General features: G+C 39.9%; 1 protein-coding gene across 3 annotated transcripts in view; it reads right to left on the minus strand.

Moving 5' to 3' along the window:
• Positions 1–17,804, minus strand: part of LOC140121932 (CD109 antigen-like) — a 96,601-nt gene that overhangs the window by 71,626 nt on the left and 7,171 nt on the right. For 2 of the 3 annotated variants that reach the window (XM_072142118.1, XM_072142119.1), the window contains 7 exons: positions 15,193–15,423; positions 14,659–14,784; positions 13,630–13,669; positions 13,207–13,294; positions 11,493–11,586; positions 8,827–8,929; positions 7,434–7,543 (listed from right to left, as the gene is read on the minus strand). In XM_072142118.1, the coding sequence (XP_071998219.1) occupies positions 7,434–7,543; positions 8,827–8,929; positions 11,493–11,586; positions 13,207–13,294; positions 13,630–13,669; positions 14,659–14,784; positions 15,193–15,423 (792 nt within the window). The remainder of the gene's footprint in view (positions 1–7,433; positions 7,544–8,826; positions 8,930–11,492; positions 11,587–13,206; positions 13,295–13,629; positions 13,670–14,658; positions 14,785–15,192; positions 15,424–17,804) is intronic. The other variant, XM_072142120.1, reaches the window with a different exon arrangement.

A 17,804-nucleotide genomic window follows, 5' to 3' on the forward strand; every position in this document is an offset into this window, starting at 1 on the left:
GATCTCACGTCCTGATGGTGGATCGTGGGACCTTGATGAGTGGTAGGGCAGTAGGTTAGTGCCATGAGAACATACCTCGGTCCATTTAAACAATAGGCCCTGTCCTATTCATTACCTGAAAGGCTGGAACTAGTCCGAGCGTCACAATGTGTAGCAGACCACAATGGAGACAGTCACTAGTCCAATGGGCATGCGAAAATGTGTTTTAGGCTGGAAGAGCCGTGTAGACACGTGCAGATGATTAAAACCACTTGTGTAGTAGACGCCGAAAAGGCCTTTGACAGGGTCCATTGGAGGTTTCTCGAGGCCTCGCTCAGAGGAGTGGGCCTAGGCCGTCGTATGAGGGAGAGGATCATGGCTCTATATAGAGGCCCATCTGCCAGTGTCAGAGTCAACGGCTCCCTGTCAGCCCCTTTCCCTATTTGTAACGGCACCCGCCAGGGCTGTCCTCTCTCACCCTTCCTATATACCCTAGTTGTGGAACCTCTGGCGCGCGCTCTGAGGGAAAACCCGGCGATTGGGGGGGGTGAGGATAGGGGGTAGAAATCACAAACTATCGCTCTTCGCCGACGACCTACTTATATATGTCACAGACCCTGTTAACAGTTTCCCCAACATTTTGAAAGAATTCGAGATTTATAGCAAAGTCAGTAACTTTAAGGTTAATATACAAAAATCCGATATCCTTAACATCTCCCTTCCCGAAACGATGGTCTCTTCGCGACGTTCTTCTCTTCCCTTTTCCTGGGCTAAGGGTCATATAAAATACTTAGGAGTCCTGATCCCGTCGGATATCGGACGACTATTTGACCTCAACTACGCCCCTCTTCTTAGATCTCTAGAGACAGACCTCAAATCCTGGAGCTCCCTCTCGCTCTCGTGGTTTGGCAGAATAAACTCTCTTAAAATGGATTCGCTACCTAAAATCGTTTATTTCTTCCAGACGATCCCACTAGATCTACCGAGATCTTTTCTTCAACGCCTACGTAAATTTGCCACTAAATTCATCTAGAAGGACTCTTCCCCCAGAATAAAATACAGTCTCCTGACTAGACATAAAGAGGACGGGGGGGCAGGACTACCGGACTTTGCCCGCTACTATAGAGCATCCATATGCAAAGTGGTCCTCGACATCGCTTCACAGAACAAAAACAAATTATGGGTTGGTATTGAGAGTGCTTTCCCTAAACCTAGTAATCTAACTGGCCTATTTTGGCAACCCCCCAAAACCAACTGGGAACTCTTGAGAGTCTCTCCCCTAATGTCAGGGGTTTTGAAAGCCTGGAGCAAGTTTGCTGCCACTTCCAAAGTAACTAACATTCCCGACACACTCTCTCCTGCTAGGGAATTCTCAGGCCTCCCTCAACTGCTCACATCCTCCCCACTCTTGGAACCTATTGACGGGAAACCCCAAAAAATTGTCGACCTTATCTCTGATACAGGAATACGCCCCCTCACTGATATTCTAGGTGAAAAGGGAAGTTATCCAGGGGCTTGGCTCCATTACCTCCAACTGAGGAGCTTCTTAGATTCCCTGACCCCAACAGAGTGTTTTCTCAAGGACCTAACCACGTTTGAGAACCTATGTTCTAAACAAATTGTACCTTCGCATGGTGTGTCTTTCCTATATAGGCTTTTATCTGACACCAATACCGAGGACCATCTCCTGCCGTACATGTCGGCTTGGGAAAAGGAGAACTTTGCCAAGGAATCATGGGAGAAATCCCTAATCCTCACCCACAAAATGTCCGTTTCTGGTAAAATACAAGAAACGAACTACAAGATCCTTACTCGCTGGTATAGAACCCCAGTTCGCCTCCACAACATGTTTCCATCTGCCTCGCCAACTTGTTGGCGCTGCCTCTCCGCTCTGGGAACTATGCGCCACGTTTGGTGGGATTGTAAGGTTGTGGCCTCCATCTGGTCTGCCGTCTGGGACCTCTATAAGGATATTTGTGGAGTTTCTGGGGATCTCTCACCTGCAATGGCGCTACTCTCAATGCTACCAGGTCGCTTTCGCGACATTAAGAAAGGTATCTTAAGACATTTTTTGGCGGCCTTCAGGCTGGTGATCCCCAGACTTTCGAAATTTACAACCCCCTCTACCCATTTGATGTGGGTCGAGGAAGTAGATTGTATCTGCCGCATGGAACAACTCAGCGCGTTCTCCACCTGGTCGAAATGGACTTATTTGCCGTATGGCTTACGGGTGACCCTTGATTACTGAGGTATTTCCATTTTTCCATTTTCTCAATACACCTATACCTTTTTCAAAGATCCCGCAGAGCCAGGGAGGCCTCTCTCTCCCCCCGCCCCCTAATTTCCCCTCCTCCCCCCTCCATCCTCCCCCTTAACCCCCTTTCCCCCAGTTTGTTCTTATCACTTATTCCTGCAAAAAGGTGCCTTGAGCGCCTGCATTTGCGTTATTCGCCATTTCTCATGACTACATTATGGGGCTGCGTCCCGAATACTTTGACCGCTATGTAGGTCTCTGGGTACTTGCACTTTGTTTTTACTGTTCATACTACTGTCATTTTTTACAACTCTGTTTTTCTCAATAAAACTTTTATTGAACCATAAAACCACTTGTGTGTATCGCTAAATTCTTTAGCAGGTAGGTAAATACTTATGGCCATGATGGCTAGCGTCAGTGTGGATCTTTTTCATAGTAACCTGATGGCCTAATATATTGCAGGCTAGCCGCGATATTGTTTATTATTACGGATGTAAAATTTATATAATGTGGCACTCAGGATTCTCGATGCCGCGCTAATGTTTACTATAGCAGATATAGAGTTATTATCATGTGGCACAAAAGAATTCTATGCCACCTTACTCTGAGGACACTTTTTAAATTACAAAAAAGGGGCAAACACAAGTTGATCATTTATACCCTTGGGAGCGACGGTGTCTAAAGCATACATCCATCTTGCTTCTTTTTCTAATATACGTCTGTCTCAATCACCCCCTCGTTCTGGGTATGGGACTAAATCTATTCCCATCAATTTTAGAGCCGAGACCTCACCATTATGATACAACGATACATGGGGGCAGATTTATCAAGCAATCTGAAAGTCAGAATATTTCCAGTTGCCCATGGCAACCAATCACAGCTCAGCTTTCATTTCACCAGTGCTCATGAATATTTTAAAGGGGAGCTGTGATTGGTTGCCATGGGCAATTGGAAATATTCTGACTTTCAGACTGCTTGATAAATCTGCCCCATGATTGGAAAGGGGTTTATCCCTCCCATGTGCTATATCGCCCAGGTGATCCCCGATTCTTCTTCTGAGTTTTCTAAGAGTTTTGCCCACATATTCAAGGCCGCATCTATAAGTGACTTTGCAGATGACGCCCACAATTTTGCAATTTATGTATTCTCTTATATCATAAGATTTGCCTGTTACATAACTTGAAAATGTTTGTCCCATTTGTATGTAAGGGCATGCTATACATTTGCATTTGTAGCTGCCCTTCACTTTCCTTTCTAGCCAAGTGCCTTTCGGTTTGGGGTCTGCATAATGGCTGTTGTTTAATCAGTCCCTGATGGACCTGGTTTTACGAATGGTGATCAAAGGGCAAGGACCAATCAGATCTGCCATATTTTTATCCATCAACAAAATGGACCAATATTTTTCAAGGATCCGCCTGGCTTCATCCGCCTCATTATCGTATGTAGCTATATGATCCTTACTTTTTTTTTCAACCACATTAACACTCTTCCTAGAGGGGCTGTGCAGGAGTTCTGCCCGCCTATTCTTAACACAGTTTTGGTAAGCCTACCTCAGAGTCTTATCAGGTCCTAAGATCCTTGGCCTGTCGTCGAAACTCCTCCTCCGAGCTACAATTACGGCGTACACGAAGGTATTGTCCCCTGGGGATGCCCCTCCTCAAGGGTATTGGATGGTGACTGTTCCACCTCAAAAGTGAGTTGGTGGCCGTCGGTTTGCGGTAAATTGAGGTGTTTAGGGTACCATTCTGGGACTTGGTGATTAGTACATCAAGGAAGGGTAACTGCTTCTCATGTAATTCAAATGTGAACCGCAAACCTATATGATTATGATTGAGATGTCCCACAAATTTAAGATATCGTCTATGAAACGCAAAAAGAGTTCAACATGTTCGATTGCTGGAGGTGGATTGTCACCAAAAACCTCTGTGGCCTCCCACCAGCCCAGGAGCAAGTTGGCATAGGCGGAAGAGCATGGGCTCCCCATCGCCATGCCCCAGAGCTGGTGGTAAATACGGCCATCAAATAAGAAAACATTTCTCGTTACCTGCTATAGAATCCAGTGATACATATAAGTGGTTTTAATCACCTGCACTAAGGCGTCTACACGGCTCTCCCAGCCTAGAACACATTTGCGCATGCGCACTGGCATCCAGCCGGACTAGTGACTGTCTCCATTGTGGTCTGCTACTCACATATTGTGGCCAACCAATGAGATACCCGGACTAGTTCCAGCCTATCAGGTAGTGAATAGGACGGGCCTATTGTTTAAATGGATGGAGGTATGTTCTAACGGCGCTAACCTACTGCCATACCACTCATCAAGGTCCCACAATCCACCATCGGGATGTGGGATCAAGCAGCTCACTTATGGGCTAAGCATACAGCATGCCTTGCACATATATTGCACTTTAAACTAGTGCTCTCCTTTTTAGCTACCTCAGCATGCAAGTCCCTCTGGAGATTCTAACGTTTGATGAAACGTGTTAGGGAAGTGTATGCAGACAGGGGGGAAGCGTAAAGACAAAAGGACAGTTTGGGTACTGATCTTGTAAGAGCGGGAGCTATCGGGGAGCCATTAGGGAAAGTACCCCTCTGAGCATACCATAATCCCGCTAATACTGTTAATACAGCACGTTTGTATCATGGTAAGATTGATTTCTACTGGATCACCAATTTTGTACTGTGGCTGTAAAGGTACTATATGTTTTAAGTTTTCATTATATCTCTGTGGGGCATCTGTCGCAACAAAGGTAAAAAGACACTTGCCGTAGCGTTTTTTTGTCTCTCATTATTTTTTTCTGTGCAAATTTTAATGTGATTTAACCCCTTCCAGCTGCAGCCCTTTTTCATTTTTGCGTTTTCATTTTTCACTTCCCAGCTTCAAAAATCTATAACTTTTTAATTATAGGTTTTATAATGTTTTCATACATTTACAAAAATTAAAACCTACTGAACAAAAAAAATTGGGGGGGGATTTTGCCATCTTCTATTATGTTTTGATAGATCGGGCATTTTCGGACGCGTCAATACCTAATGTGTTTATGATTTTTACTGTTTATTTATATTTATATCAGTTCTTGGGAAAGGGGGGGGGATTTGAGTTTTTGGGGGTTTTTTATTATAATTTTTTTTTTTTTACTTTTTTTTTTCATTTTTATTTTTACTATTTTTCAGACTCCCTAGGGTACTTTAGGTCTAATATGGGGATTTTACTCCTTATTCATTACAATGTGCACATTGTAATGAACCGGTTAAAACTAAGCAGTCTCGGGTCTTTGGAAGATCTGAAGCTGTCATGGCGACAGATCGCCACTCCCTGATGACGTCACAGTTCTGATTTATTGTTGTAAAGGACTTCCAGAACCCGTGCACTCTGGGAGTGTCTATAAAAAGACAATACTGTAGTATGGCAGTATATGATAGGATCGTACAGACACCCTAGGGTTAAAGTACCCTGGGGAGTCTGAAAAATAGTAAAAATAAAAAAAAGTAAAAAAAAAAAAAATTATAATAAAAAACCTAAAAATTCAAATCACCCCCCTTTCCCTAGAACTGATATAAATAAACAGTAAAAATCATAAACACATTAGGTATCGCCGCGTCCAAAAATGCCCGATCTATCAAAATATGATAACGGTTTTTCACTGCGTTAAACCCCATAACGGAAAATCGCGCCCAAAGTCGAAAATGGCACTTTTTAGCCATTTAAAAAAAAAAATTAAATTCTATAAAAAGTGATCAAAAGGTTGTACAGTCCTAAAAATGATAACATTGTAAACGTCATCAAAATCCGCAAAAAACTGCACCACCCACAGCTCCATACACCAAAGTATGAAAAAGTTATTAGCGCCAGAAGATGGCAAAATCCCCCCAAAAAATGTTGTACAGGAGGTTTTAATTTTTTTAAATGTATGAAAACATTATAAAACCTATACAAATTTGGTATCTCCATAATCGTACCGACCCAAAGAATAAAGTCGACATGTCATTTGGGGTGCACAGTGAAATCTATAAAATCCAAGCCCACTGCATTTGGAATTTTTTTTCCCGCTTCCCAGTACACGGCATGGAATATTAAATACCACCATTTTGAAGTGTAATTTGTTACACAAAAAATAAGCTGTCACACAGCTCTGTACATGAAAAAATAAAAAAGTTACAGATTTTTGAATGTGGGGAGTGAAAAATGAAAACGCAAAAACGAAAAAGGGCTGCGGCGGGAAGGGGATAAACACAGCTGGACTCCAATGAAGGAGCAAAACCATCTCAAGGAGGATGAGAAGGAAATGGACAGCATATGAGTTAAATATGAGTGTCACAGAAAAGGGTCTAAATACTTATGACCATGTGATATTACAGGTTTTCTTGTTTAATAAATTACTACTACTACTAGAGTGGTTTCACATTTTTCATTTTTAGGTTGGTTGTTCCAGTTCCTTAGATCACAACAGACATTAAAAATGTAAGCGAGACAGATATGATCAAAAGATTATTTGTCATTACTCATGGCTGGCTGCTATGTAAAGTTGCTGTGTCATCTACAGTAGGTCAATTTCTTTCATATATTTTAACATAGATTTTAAAAAAAGTATACTGGAATAACTTAAATATATTAATAATCCATTAAAAGTGAGAATTCCTAGGGTGTCTGCTTTAACAATTATAAATTGTTCCAAGAGTCTAGAAGAGAACATGATTACTAAAAACAACTTATCATCAGGATGTTAAATGGGTATTCCTATTTTGAGCATTCACAGTTAATTTTTTTCATCTGTCATGTATATACAATTCTTATTTGAATGTATCTGTGTGAAGATAATTTCCCATAAATGTAGTCATAAGGTCTCCTAGGAATGAAGGGCAGCTGTCCTAGGTAGGATACAACCACCCTTGCATCTTGTGGCGCGTGACCACAAGATGTCATTACCACAAGATGTCTTGGGGACAAAAGCAACTCCAGCCATTTAATGTAAAAAAAATTGTTTCTTTGTGCAATCACTCCCGTGCTAGCCATATTTTTAAACACATACACACATATATAATATATATAATAGTATAATATATGTAGTATAATATATATACACCAAACCCCAGCCTTCTTTCAATTAAGATAGCAGTGGCATGGTCTACCTAGGAGGTATGCTACTGTTATTGATGCTTGATTTAAGCCTTTAAGTTAGACAAGGATAAAATACAATACCCTGAATGTGAAATTTTCGCCAGGTGTAAAAGCTTGTGGTTGACCAACAAGTTGGATGATATATGCAGAATCCACTTTCAGCACAAGGGATGATTCACTTACAACAATATCTGGAAATTGAACAAGTGAATAAAAATAAAATAATTAAAATTAATTATAATTAAAACATATAACCTGTTTCCCCGTGCTAAGTTGCGCAGGCGCGCGCCTCTCCAGCACGTTAGAATCCGGCGCACGCACGGGCACGCGCATGGTGCGCCGTGCCCAAGTGCGGTGCGCCGAGTTATAAGTTAATATGACTTATAAAACGGCGATAGGGGCTTTGTTCCCCTAACAAAAATATGATCTGGCACCAGCTCACCCTGAGCTGGTGCCATGTATATGTGTCTAAACCTACCACTTGTAAGTGGTAGGTTTCCTTTAAGTAGGGCAAGCATGGCTCCTTTAACATTGATAATATTTGGTACTATAAATAATATGTCTTGGGTTTCTCAGGGGGTCTACTGAGATAGCCCTCAAATAATCACGTAAAAGTTAATAGAGAAAAGTACAACTCGTGATTTGAAGGTATGATAGTGCTTGTTTATTTACAACAAAGTGTGTATTCGGATCTTTTGCATTGCATATTCAAGTCCTCGGCATCAGTGATTGATCTGAAAAATGAGATAGATCAAAGGGTATGAGAGTCGGCTCGGGGTGGCCTGAGAGTTATAGTGTATGATGAAAAGATGGGCTCACCTCCGTAGTGTGGGCTCTGCGGGGCTCCTTAGGATATAGTATTGCAGAATAGGGCTGCCCCAGAGTCAGTGAAAAGATGGTAAGTGGTCACAGTGGGGTAATCCAAAAGGAGTGCACAGAGAACAAAAGGTAGAGGGTGAGAAGATAAGCGTTATGTCTGTATGGGTTAGGGTTTTAAATGACACTGTAGTCACAAAAAAGTCCCTATTAAACCCTAGTTTTGGACGCAAATCTAGTATACCCTGGTAGCCTAGCCTCAGGACTATGGTCCTATTTAACCATAGGCCCGACTGGAACCTGAGGTGAACCGGAGGTGAGCCCATCTTTTCATCATACACTATAACTCTCAGGCCACCCCGAGCCGACTCTCATACCCTTTGATCTATCTCATTTTTCATATCGATCACTGATGCCGAGGACTTGAATATGCAATGCAAAAGATCCGAATACACACTTTGTTGTAAATAGCTGTAAATAAACAAGCACTATCATACCTTCAAATCACGAGTTGTACTTTTCTTTAATATTTGGTACTATCTAAATTGGACAAGGACAGTAAAGGTACGGTAAAGAACAGTCAGGGTTATTTTTTGTACCATTTTCTATTTTCTGTCCATTTACACTAATTATTAAAAAACACACACAATATATTTACCTGTAAATGCTTCCATGACTGAGGCTGTTATATTCAATGTTCCCCAGTACAATATTTTTTGTATTTCTGCATTCGAGAAACTGAAGTTTACAGACCCAGAAATCTAAAAGAAAACAGTCCATAAGAATTTTTAATGACTACACTATTACATATGGTTTCCAGTTCTAAATACGGTAAGTGTTTTTATCTGCCAAATGCCATAGTGCCAAATAGTACATGTGAATACATAGTATATAGCTACTACTACTGTATCCTTATAAACATAAAATGTAACAGTCTGTGGGAAGGCACAACAAAGGTGAAGGTGACCACATACATTAAATAACTGTCCGCTGATTCACCCAACCCCTGAAAAACTATTTTATCATCCAAATGTGTATATTTATTTCAATGCGTATAAAGACACTGGAAGACAGCAATGATAATGGAAGGCAGATAGCCCCCCATATAAATAATACAGTTAGATGACACTGCCAGCCAGGCCTCGTGGGTTTGGCTGAATTTATTCTAATGTGTATACAGTAGGCTACATTCACACAAACATGTGGGGGACGCATATATACCGCACCGTGCTGTGGCTGCAAAAATGATAGAGCCTGCTCCACTATTTTCAATGAAGAGCGGAGGGGCGAGCAGCACTTGCTTCTCCTCCTCTATAGCACGCCACACAGCCATGTGAATGCAGCCTCACTACTATATCAGTGCCTGTCCGTCAGTTTAAAGGACATCTACTTCCAGGATGAAGGAGTGTAAACCGAGCACACTTACATGCTGGTCTGTGCCCCCTTTGTCATGTTCTGCTCTTCTTGTAGCATCTTATGCCCTTGTTTTTAAGAAATAAAGGCTTTAATAATTATGCAAATGAGCCCAAGGGGCTCCTTGCTCTATTGACATCAATGGAGCCCAGAGCCCCTCAGATTCACTTGCATAATTATTTTAAAAACCAAATTTTTCTGTAAAAAGCAGGTCCTAAGAAGCTAAAATAAAATCAGAACCTGACAGAGGGGGTACACCCCAGCAAGCAAGTGTGCTTGGTTTACACTCATTCATCCTGGTGGTCAATGTCCCTTAAGTCCTGTCTTATCTGTTTTCACTTTAGATAAATCTGAAATGAATAATGAATTAAAATGAGTCAGTTACACAATACAGATAAATAAAGAGAAGTACTCGACAGAGCTCACCTTTCTGCTTGTGTCAAACAATTTCACCTTGCAAATTAATGAACAAAAATACAGGGAATTCTCTGACACGTTTTGGCAGACAATTGCCCCTCGGTTGAGGCCGAACTGCTGCTGAACACGTGCACAATCGTGAAGCTGATTGCTCAACTTCATAAATTGTATAGTGCTTGTGCTGAACTTAGTGTGCAAGACAGGGGCGCCACTAGGTCAAAAGATCCAGGGCACATTTCGGTTTTCTGATATGACGTGTCACCTGCTGCTTGTGTATAGGCTGAATGTCTGTATGATATTGTATGTATTAGGACACGTTGCAAGTGTGTGTATGTGTGATGTTTATATACTCTATGTCATTGGTGGTAATACATTACTGCTTAAATTGCTGTGCTGGCACTTTGCAATAAATAAGTGGCTTTTGGTTGAAGTTTGGGCACTCAGGCTCTCAAAGGTTCGCCATCACTGCTCTATATGTATGTGCAAATGTGATGTGTATATGCTGTATGTCTGTGTATATGATGCATGGGTGAATATGGTACTGTATGTATGTATGTATGCTGTATGTATCTATATATCTTGTATATATACTGTGTGTGAAAAAATTATATTTTTTTTAAGGGGAAGGGGCCCAATTCAGAAATCTGCTATGGGGTCATGTCTCTCCTAGTATCCAGGAGGACCAGAGCCAGTGGGAGGTGCATTCTCCTGTTCTTCTTTGTGGATGTTGGGGTCCTGCTGCTGGGTTGTTGCCCTCTTACGGCCCCTCCATGTCTCCTTGTGTGATGACCTGTCTCCCAGTAGTGCTTTCAGCCCTTGGACACTACGCTGACAGACACAGCAAAACTTCTTGCCACAGCTTGCATTGATGTGCCATCCTGATTGAGCTGCACTACCTGAGCCACTTGTGTGGGTTGCTGAGGTTTTGTAGGGAGGTCATACATATGGAGCCCACACACAATACTGAGCCTCATTTTGTCTTGTTTTACAGGCATAACATCAAAGTTAGATCAGCCTGTAGTGCGTTTCCACTTTAATTTTGTGGGTGACTCCAAATCTAGGCCTCCATTGGTTAATAAATTGGATTTCCATTGATGATTATTTTGTGATTTTGTGGTCAGCACATTCAGCTTTGTACATAACAAAGTATTCAATGAAAATATGTCATTCATTCAGATCTAGTATGTGTCATTTGAGTGTTCCCTTTATTTTTTGAGCAGTGTATACTGTGTTTATACGGTATGTGTGTATATGATGTGTATTACTGAATGTGTGTATATTATGTGTATATACTGCATGTGTGTATATTATGTGTATTACAGTACATAAATGCATAGGTATGACTGTATACATATATGTATATGTGTAAAAGTATATAAATGTGTGTGATTGTATAAACTTGTATAAATGCCTATAAAATCATGGAAAAATCTAAACCTAAAAAGCTATATGGACATCAGAAAATCAAAAAACTTTTATCATAGCAGAAGTTACCTGATATGTTTTGATAATTGCATTTACTTCATATCCATACTGTGGCACCACAGATAATGTGACACTGCCATTAAATATTTTGCCATAAAAGTACCTAAAATAGAGAAACAAATAATCACATGAACACATAATCTTGAAGGGAAGTAATCTATTCGCTTGGCCCAGGAAACTGCATACACTTATATAAATAGAAAACTGATAATTTGGTCATCAATCAATATAGTCAGGGTCGGCTCCAGGTTTCAGTAGGCCTCTGGCCTCTGGTTTATCATACCAGACAGCCCCCTCATGGTTATTTTATATACAGCCCTCTCCCTTATTTTATGTAAGCCCCCCCCCCCCCTCACACCCTATGGATTAATTAGATACAGTCCCCTTTACCCCCATGTATTCCTTATATACAGCCTTATGTGGGCCCCCCGAGCAGCTCTGGGCCCCGGCACTTGCCCAGTGCAGGTGCCGGCCCTGAACATAGTACATAATAGATAGTAAAATGTTTATGGAGCTATGGTGTAACATGGATAGGTGTAAAAGGACACACTCAATATTTCCCTATTTGCATGTTTATGAGCCTAGGGCCCACCAATGAAATTAATTCTGGGGACCCTCCAACTGCTTCATGGACATGGGTGAGGCTCGCTAATGTATATTTACATTCCGTTTCCAAACACGAATGGGGTAACTGTAAGGTGTGAGTGCAGCCTGAGACCGTGTTCACACGTTACATTTTTTGTTGCAATTTCGATGCATTGGAAAAGACGATCCAATTCCTCTTTCATTGAAATTCATTACTTTTCGGCATTCTGTTGCGATGCAACGCAATTAGTAGTTCATGTGAGATGTTGCCTTTTTGCTTTTGTTTTATGTCATTGAAAAGCATACAAACTTCTAATTGTGTTGCATTGCATCGCGTTCTGTGATGCGCTTTAAAGAGGACCTTTCAGCCTGAAATACGGCACTGGAAGCTGATTACTAAAGTAAGCAGTTCTTAGTGCTAAAACAAATGCAGCCATCTTTCAGTGTAAGCGTTATCGGAAGCCTCGGAACTGCCCCGCTCACTCCCTAGGCCAGCGGTGACTGCCGCATGTCGTGTGGCAGTCACCACCCCTAATCCCGTACTAGGAGCTGCTTACCTTAGTAAGTAAGCTCCTGTTTACTTCAGTAAGCAGCTCCTAGTGCCGTTTTTCAGGATGACAGGTCCTCTTTAACATTAGCATTTTGCTGGAAGCAGTGTCCCTCAAATGTTTTAATCAAAGTCCCAACTTTTAATTTGTTTTTCAAGGGTGGAGAAGAAAATTGCTTTCAGCTAATTGGGATTATAAACCTTTGTAAACTGGTCTTCACTACTGGGGGCTGGCTATATACTCCTGGGGGCTGGCTGGCTATATACTACTGTGGTTGAATGAATGAGAAGCTGGCTGCAAGAGCATTTGTTTGGAGCTTTGTTGTCTAGAAAGAAGATTTTCATGTATCTAAAAACATTTAATAAGGTTTACAATTTGTATTCCAAATTATGATGAAATTAGAAAAAAATTGTTTCTATTAAAAAAAAATTGTTGTCAAATGTTATTTAATAACTTTAAGAGACAATGTTCTATGACGTATCATAGTAATTACATTTTCCAAAGATTTCTGTCTGGATTCACAACTTTCACACAAAATAAAAAATGTAAAAACTAATGACAGATAAGTAAATGTTAAGTATATAACTTACTTTGCTGTTACTGTACCACTGAGGTTGCTATTCTCTGTTGGCAAATATAAAGATGGAACGTCCAGGGTTACATCAAATTTTGGTTCAACTGTAGGGTCATAAAACAAGAGAAAATATTGTAGTGTTTATAATATAAAATTATCATAAATATTAATAATTATTATTAATTATTATAATTTGTATTTTACTCTTTTTAAAATAATGCTTATTCATCACAAATCATTATTTCTACAATCTCTTTCCCTACAAATTGGCATGTACCACATAAATATACAATCTTCACCCAAAAAATCTCTAAGCCATTGAAACTTTGAACAAAAATTGATATGCTTATTAATGGAAAGCTCCTGATATATGACAAGATTTGTCACTACTAGTTTTCTTATGGAAAAAGGTAACTTCAGTAAATATACAATCACATACCATAGTCACCCACAGAAAATTGCACAGTTGTCACAGTACCCTAAAAGAATAATAGAAATTATTATTAATAAAAATTTAAAATACATTTTGGGAGATTTATAAAGCCTTGTCCACCAGTTTTCTGGCAGACAAGGTATTTATAAAAACCCCCATCCCCACTAGTTTCCTGGCTTTTCTGCCCTGCACTCCACTTTGGGTGTGACAGGGTGAGGTGATTGATGGTGAGATGGAAAGGGCATATGGCAGATGTAAATTTTGTTCTATATATTTAAAAAGGTGGAAAAAATGGCCACTAGTGAGTCTATTTTATTCTTTAGAGGGAACCTGTCACCAGGGACCTCATTTTCACTAAAGACCTATTGCAGAAGCCCATCACCCATGCAGTGCAAATCTGCCTTTCTGCTTTCTCTAAGCATTTGCATTACAATATAACTGTGTGTTATAACTTACCTGGCTTCCTGACCGAATCATCTGTTTAGTCCCAAAGGTTGGCTTTGGTTTCCATGTATTTCAAAAAACAACATGTGACATGTGTCATTCACTCATCAGTTCTCAGCCCCCACCATTGTCCTGGGGGCTGAGAGTTGAGGAGGGACCAGCACAGACATGTCACATGTTGTTTTTTGAAATGCATGGAAACCAATGTTTAACCACTGGGACTAAACAGAAGATTTTATCAGGAAGCAAGCTAAGTTAAAATACACAATTATATTGCTTAGAGAAAGCAGAAAGGCATTTGCAATGCAACTGAAATGGGCTTCTACAACCTGTCTTTAGTGAAAATGAGGTCCTTGGTCACAGGTTTCCATTAACCCATTCATTAAATCACATTGACCGGTGTATGGAGAGGGCTAATGGATCGAGAATATGAAGATTAAGGTCCTGGCAGGGTGATTGTTCATGGACAGTTAAAGATCACATGTTATAGTGTTTCCATTTTGCAATGCCGAATCATTCAAGTAACTATAGAACTATGAGAACATAATATATTCTATCCAGTTTAATACACATCTTTTGTAGCATTCTTACATCACATGTTGCTTGTAGGTTCCAAAAACCTAGCATGGGTTTGTTAGATAGTGAAAAGTCAGTTGAAACAACTCCTAGGTATGACTTGATGCTCAGCCTCTGCAGGACAATGTTAGAAGCAGGGTCCTAGAATTACATGAAGAATAATATTATGTATACAAAATTATTTAAATAATTTTATTTTGACTATGTATGGACTTAAAGGGGACCAGTCACAAGTAAAAAATGCCAAATGTTTGATTCCTGATCCAAAAATGTATCTACTTATTCAAAGGAATAACACCAAACCCATCAGGAATGCTGCAAAAGTGATTTGAGGTATGTTTTTGAGTATTTTATACCTGGTGACAATATAGTATGAATATTGCAGGTACATGTGAGGGTTTTCTAACCATTTCACTGCTATCTAATGTTAAATATTTCAAATATAGCATTGTATTGTATCTTTGCAAATTTTATACATCTCAACTCACAAATCTATGGCAACAAACTACCAATTTAGATGACAAAAAATTTAACATTGTATGTACATACCCTAATCACATAGTCCACAGGTCCTTTATGTGGCTTCAAAAAGCGATTTACACAGATTATCCTGATCTTCACCTGTTCCCCAGCCTTGTACAAAAGTTTGTCAGTTTGAATTAGCACAGACATGTTATTATTTTCAACAAAAATCTGTGTGAGGTCAGAAAAGATATGTATGTTCTGAGCTGATCCATTCACAACCAGCATATAGGAACTGGAGGAAAAAGTTTGTGAGATCTGTAAAAAAAAAAAAAAAAAATTATTTAATTCAGCAGCACGTGCCAAGAGCAGAAAACTCTTCAGGCTGACCTAGAGCCCTTGCTAGAGCTGCAGAGCCAGATTATAACTTCAATTTTCATAGTCCTGTTACTACTAACAACATACACAAAGGTATGACTTCACTACTTTGTATTGTCAAAAGAACAGATTCCCCAAAAAGCTATGTTCCCACCTAAACTCCTTTAAAGTGAACCTACCACCACGGATGTACCTATAAAGGCCTATCCTCACCTCCCCGCTATTTTTTAATAACTTTTATTTGCCTAATATGTAAATTTTCTAAAGAGGCTACTGGGGCGTTGAGTAGCCAGAGCTGAGGCTACACGTTGCGGTTACTCCACTCTCCAGTAGCCTCTTCAATCCTCCTACCAGAAATCTTCGGTGCGCAGCTCCTCGTAGCTGTGTGCCTTCGTCTGCAAAACCTCCTGTCTCCGCATGCGCAGAACAGCAGGCCCGCGGCTGCGCAGTCACTGCTCCGAATCCGGATCAGCGCAACCATGGTCCAGCGGTTCTGCGCATGCACAGACGGCAGGATTGGCAGAAGAGGACACGAACATTAAAATTAAAAAATCAAATTATGCAAATGAGCATAAGTGTTAAAAATGTTAATGGAGCCAGGAGCCCCTCGGACTCATTTGCATACTTTTTTAAAGCCTTTTTTCTTAAAAACCAAGGCATAAGAAGCTTAAAAGAAGAGCAGATGTCAGTGTGCTTGGTTTAAAATCTTTGTTCCTGGTGGTTTCCTTTCAACTAGCCTAAGAGGAGTATTATTTGGCTTCCATGCTACAAAGTATGTTATATCACTGATGTGCATTCACTTATTTTATGTAAAATTCTTTCATTTAATTATTTTATGTAAAATGTGATTTGGTAATAATTTGGCCTTGTTTAGAAAAATAAAATTAAAATCAATATCAAGAATTGCCTTCAAAGCTGAAAATCAAGATTTTAATTTTGGGGCAAATTATCCTGCTCTACTTTACACCACTCAATCCAGTTTTGATAAATAGGTTGAAAAGTGGTCGTGACTGTGATTAAGCTGGATTTAAACTGAGACATTGGGGGTTATGCTTTACTTGCTGTCGGGGATTTTTTTCCAGCACCACCAGGGGACGGTGAATCCTATAACTATGCAACTTTTTTTTAACCCCTTCCTGCATTTGGATGAGCTTGCGGAAAGAGGAGTATGAAGAGGGATCAAGGGCTGAGCCCTTTTCATACTCTCCAGGTGTTTGATGCATAATACAGCAAACACCCGTCGCTAACACCTGCAATCAGTGCTGGCATCAATTGCAATTGCTAACCATTAAAATGTCCCAGTAAAAGTGCTGAAGAAATTTAAATATTGGAGGCATGTGGGCGCCGCAATCTTGTTTCCAATTGGCGCGGCCATCGGTGTTTGACAATCGGTTGCCAATACAGCAGGAGTTTATTTCAAACTTCCAGAACTGTCTTTAGGCAGATGTTTTGTGTAATCCTCATATACTGCAATACAATAGTATTGTAGTATATGGTGGGAGTGATCATTCACCCGAGGCTTCAAGTAGCCTATGGCTTCTAAAAATACAGTAAAAACAATGTTAAAAGTTTTTAATTATTTTAAAAATTGCAAAAAGACTAAAAGTTAAAATCACCGACCTTTCCCTAGAATTGATATAAAAATAAATAAAAGTAAAATCGTAAAAAATATAAATATTGCCGCATCCCAAAAAGCCAGATCTATCAAAATTGTTATTCTCGGTGGTGAAATCCATACAGAAAATAGTGCCAAAATGTCAAATTGGCCACTTTTGCATCACATAAATTTTTTTATAAAAAGGTCATACAGTCCCAAAATTGCTAGAAATTAAAAAGTTATCCTAAACAGCTCTGTACACTGACGTATGAAACAGTTATTAGTGTCAGAATTGGGCTAAAAGAATTTTTGTTCAAGAGGTTTTCATTTTTTTAAATCCATTTAAACATAATAAAACCTCTATATACTTGGCATCGCTATGATTCTACCAAACCAAAGAATAAATCTGAGGTGTCATTTGGACCGCACAGTTAAAGCTGTAAAAAAGAGCCGGCAAGAAAATGACCCAAATGTGTTTTTTTGCCAATTTTACCAGATTTGGAATTATTTTCCAGCTTTCCAGTACACAACAGGAAATATTAAAGGGTGGGGAGCAAAAAAAATGGAAACCGAATAACAAAAAAGAGCAGTAGCGTTAAAGGCATTATAAAGTCCCAAATCATGAATCTCGCTTTGAACAGCGGTGTAAAAGCAGTTTAAGCCAGAATAGTGAAGTGGTGTTAATAGTACCTTGCCACTTTTTAGCAGTGAAAAGTGGCAAAAA

The sequence above is a fragment of the Engystomops pustulosus genome, chromosome 3, assembly GCF_040894005.1.
Source record: "Engystomops pustulosus chromosome 3, aEngPut4.maternal, whole genome shotgun sequence".
Classification (NCBI taxonomy): Eukaryota; Metazoa; Chordata; class Amphibia; order Anura; family Leptodactylidae; genus Engystomops; species Engystomops pustulosus.